Below are 1852 nucleotides of genomic sequence, written 5' to 3'. Positions count from 1 at the left end.
TATATATAAGTATATAAATATAAAATAACAGAATAGTGAAGAGGTAAACGAAATGTGATGTGTATTCTTCATTTATATTCTTCTAAGAAATACTGACCAATATTGAATTCTGCTTATATTTTCCCAGGGCTTGACTTACTTCCAGGGCTGGTTTTGTTTCCATCAGCTCTGCTGAAAATGGATGAGAACAGGGAGGCCAATGAGAGCAGCCCACTTCTGGACTCAGGAAACCGAGCTTCAGCACCATCAGTGTTCCAGGGAAGGAGGCTAGCATGTGCTGCCATCCTGCTTGCTGAATCATTAGAAAGGGTGGCATTCTACGGCATTACAGCCAATCTGGTACTTTTTCTCAACAACAGTCCTTTTTACTGGGAGGGCACTGAGGCCAGTCAGGCACTTCTGACCTTCATGGGAATTACTTACCTGATTTCACCGTTTGGAGGCTGGCTGGCAGATGCATATGTTGGGAAATTCTGGACTATTGCTGCAAGTTTAATTCTGTATTTTATCGGAATGCTATTTTTCCCTTTTATTTCAAAAGCTGAAACAAGGACACATTTATGTGGAGAAGAGACGGCGTTTCCCGTGCAACCGGCTGAATGTCTGAACAGCACCGCTCCAAAAAATGTAACTTGCTCATGGCGCAGTCCATATTGTGGCTCAGTAATCTACATTGGACTGCTTTTTATTGCACTTGGTGTTGGTTCTGTGAAGTCCAACATCACTCCTTTTGGGGCAGATCAGGTAAAGTATGAACTATATCTTTCACAGCTCACATTATTGTCCCACATAGGGGAAATTCTTTGTATTTTATTACTGCTTATACCATCATTAGGAAAAATAGTGTATTTTTCCAAAGCTAGCATTGTATTTTCTAAATTACCCAACTCTGCTAAGTTGTTGAATTACTTGATATAGAAATGCACCAGTCAGTCAGCTAGTTTTCCCTGCCTTTACCCTGATTATTGAAGAGGAAAAAAATCAAAAATCTCTTTACCTTTGCTTCCAGGAAATCCGTCTAAAGTTTAATAGTGCTAATTTTAAAAATAAGCAACATTTTTTACTTTGATGCACTGTTTTTCCATTTTATTAAACTTCAAGTGAAGCTTATCTGTTGAACAAATGCAAAAAAAAAACCTTTCCTCCACTTTATTCTCCTTTGTACTCAAAACTATCATTTCTATTATAGTACCTGCAGCATATGTTTTCTTTTTAAGTTCTATGGTCAAAATAGGGGAAATTGTGGTAGAAAAAAACATGGTGCAAAAAAACACATTGATATGATAGACATCTCTACCTTAAAGCAAAACCTTGGTTGAGCAAAACAACATTATTTACAAAATTCTTTATTACACTAAGATCACATGAAAAAAAAAGATCCTAAACATCAGGTGAAAAACTTAGTTGTGTAAAGCACGCATAAAGCTTAGACTGTTTAAACCTGAGGACTATTACTTTGTAATATCACTGGTGTTGGAAGTTTTCTGTGTGATTCTTTTTTGTATTTTTGCATAAAGTTGCGTCTGCCATGTGTGGACATGTGATGAGCGATCTGATCCACTGTGACATTTCACTGAGCCATGCATTCTCTGGATCATCATGGCTATTTCTAAGTAAAGTCATGTGAAAAGACAAAAATGAAAATCATATTTGTCAAAAAAACATTTGATTTACTCATATATTAGATTAATCAATTCTGATCCACTTCTCTTTGTAAGCAAGTGAGTAACAGTTATTGGTTTAGCATCTTTAACAGTTGTCAGAATCCCAAATAACTTTGCAAAAAAAAAAAAAACTTCCACTTTCTTTGTTAAATTAACTCAATTTACCATAAGATTGCATATCTAATTTA

At 35.9% G+C, this 1852-nt stretch overlaps 1 protein-coding gene across 1 annotated transcript in view; it reads left to right on the top strand.

Moving 5' to 3' along the window:
* The window catches only part of slc15a4 (solute carrier family 15 (oligopeptide transporter), member 4), a 47653-nt gene that overhangs the window by 2594 nt on the left and 43207 nt on the right, over positions 1-1852 (top strand). The window contains exon 2 of the mRNA XM_015397965.1: positions 128-744. Coding sequence (XP_015253451.1) covers positions 178-744 — 567 coding nt within the window. The 5' untranslated portion in view covers positions 128-177. The remainder of the gene's footprint in view (positions 1-127; positions 745-1852) is intronic.

The sequence above is a fragment of the Cyprinodon variegatus genome, unplaced genomic scaffold (assembly GCF_000732505.1).
Source record: "Cyprinodon variegatus isolate N-32 unplaced genomic scaffold, C_variegatus-1.0 Scaffold900, whole genome shotgun sequence".
In the NCBI taxonomy this organism is placed as follows: Eukaryota; Metazoa; Chordata; class Actinopteri; order Cyprinodontiformes; family Cyprinodontidae; genus Cyprinodon; species Cyprinodon variegatus.
The sequence above is the reverse complement of the archived record's forward strand: the minus strand, read 5'-3'. Positions and strand labels throughout refer to the sequence as shown.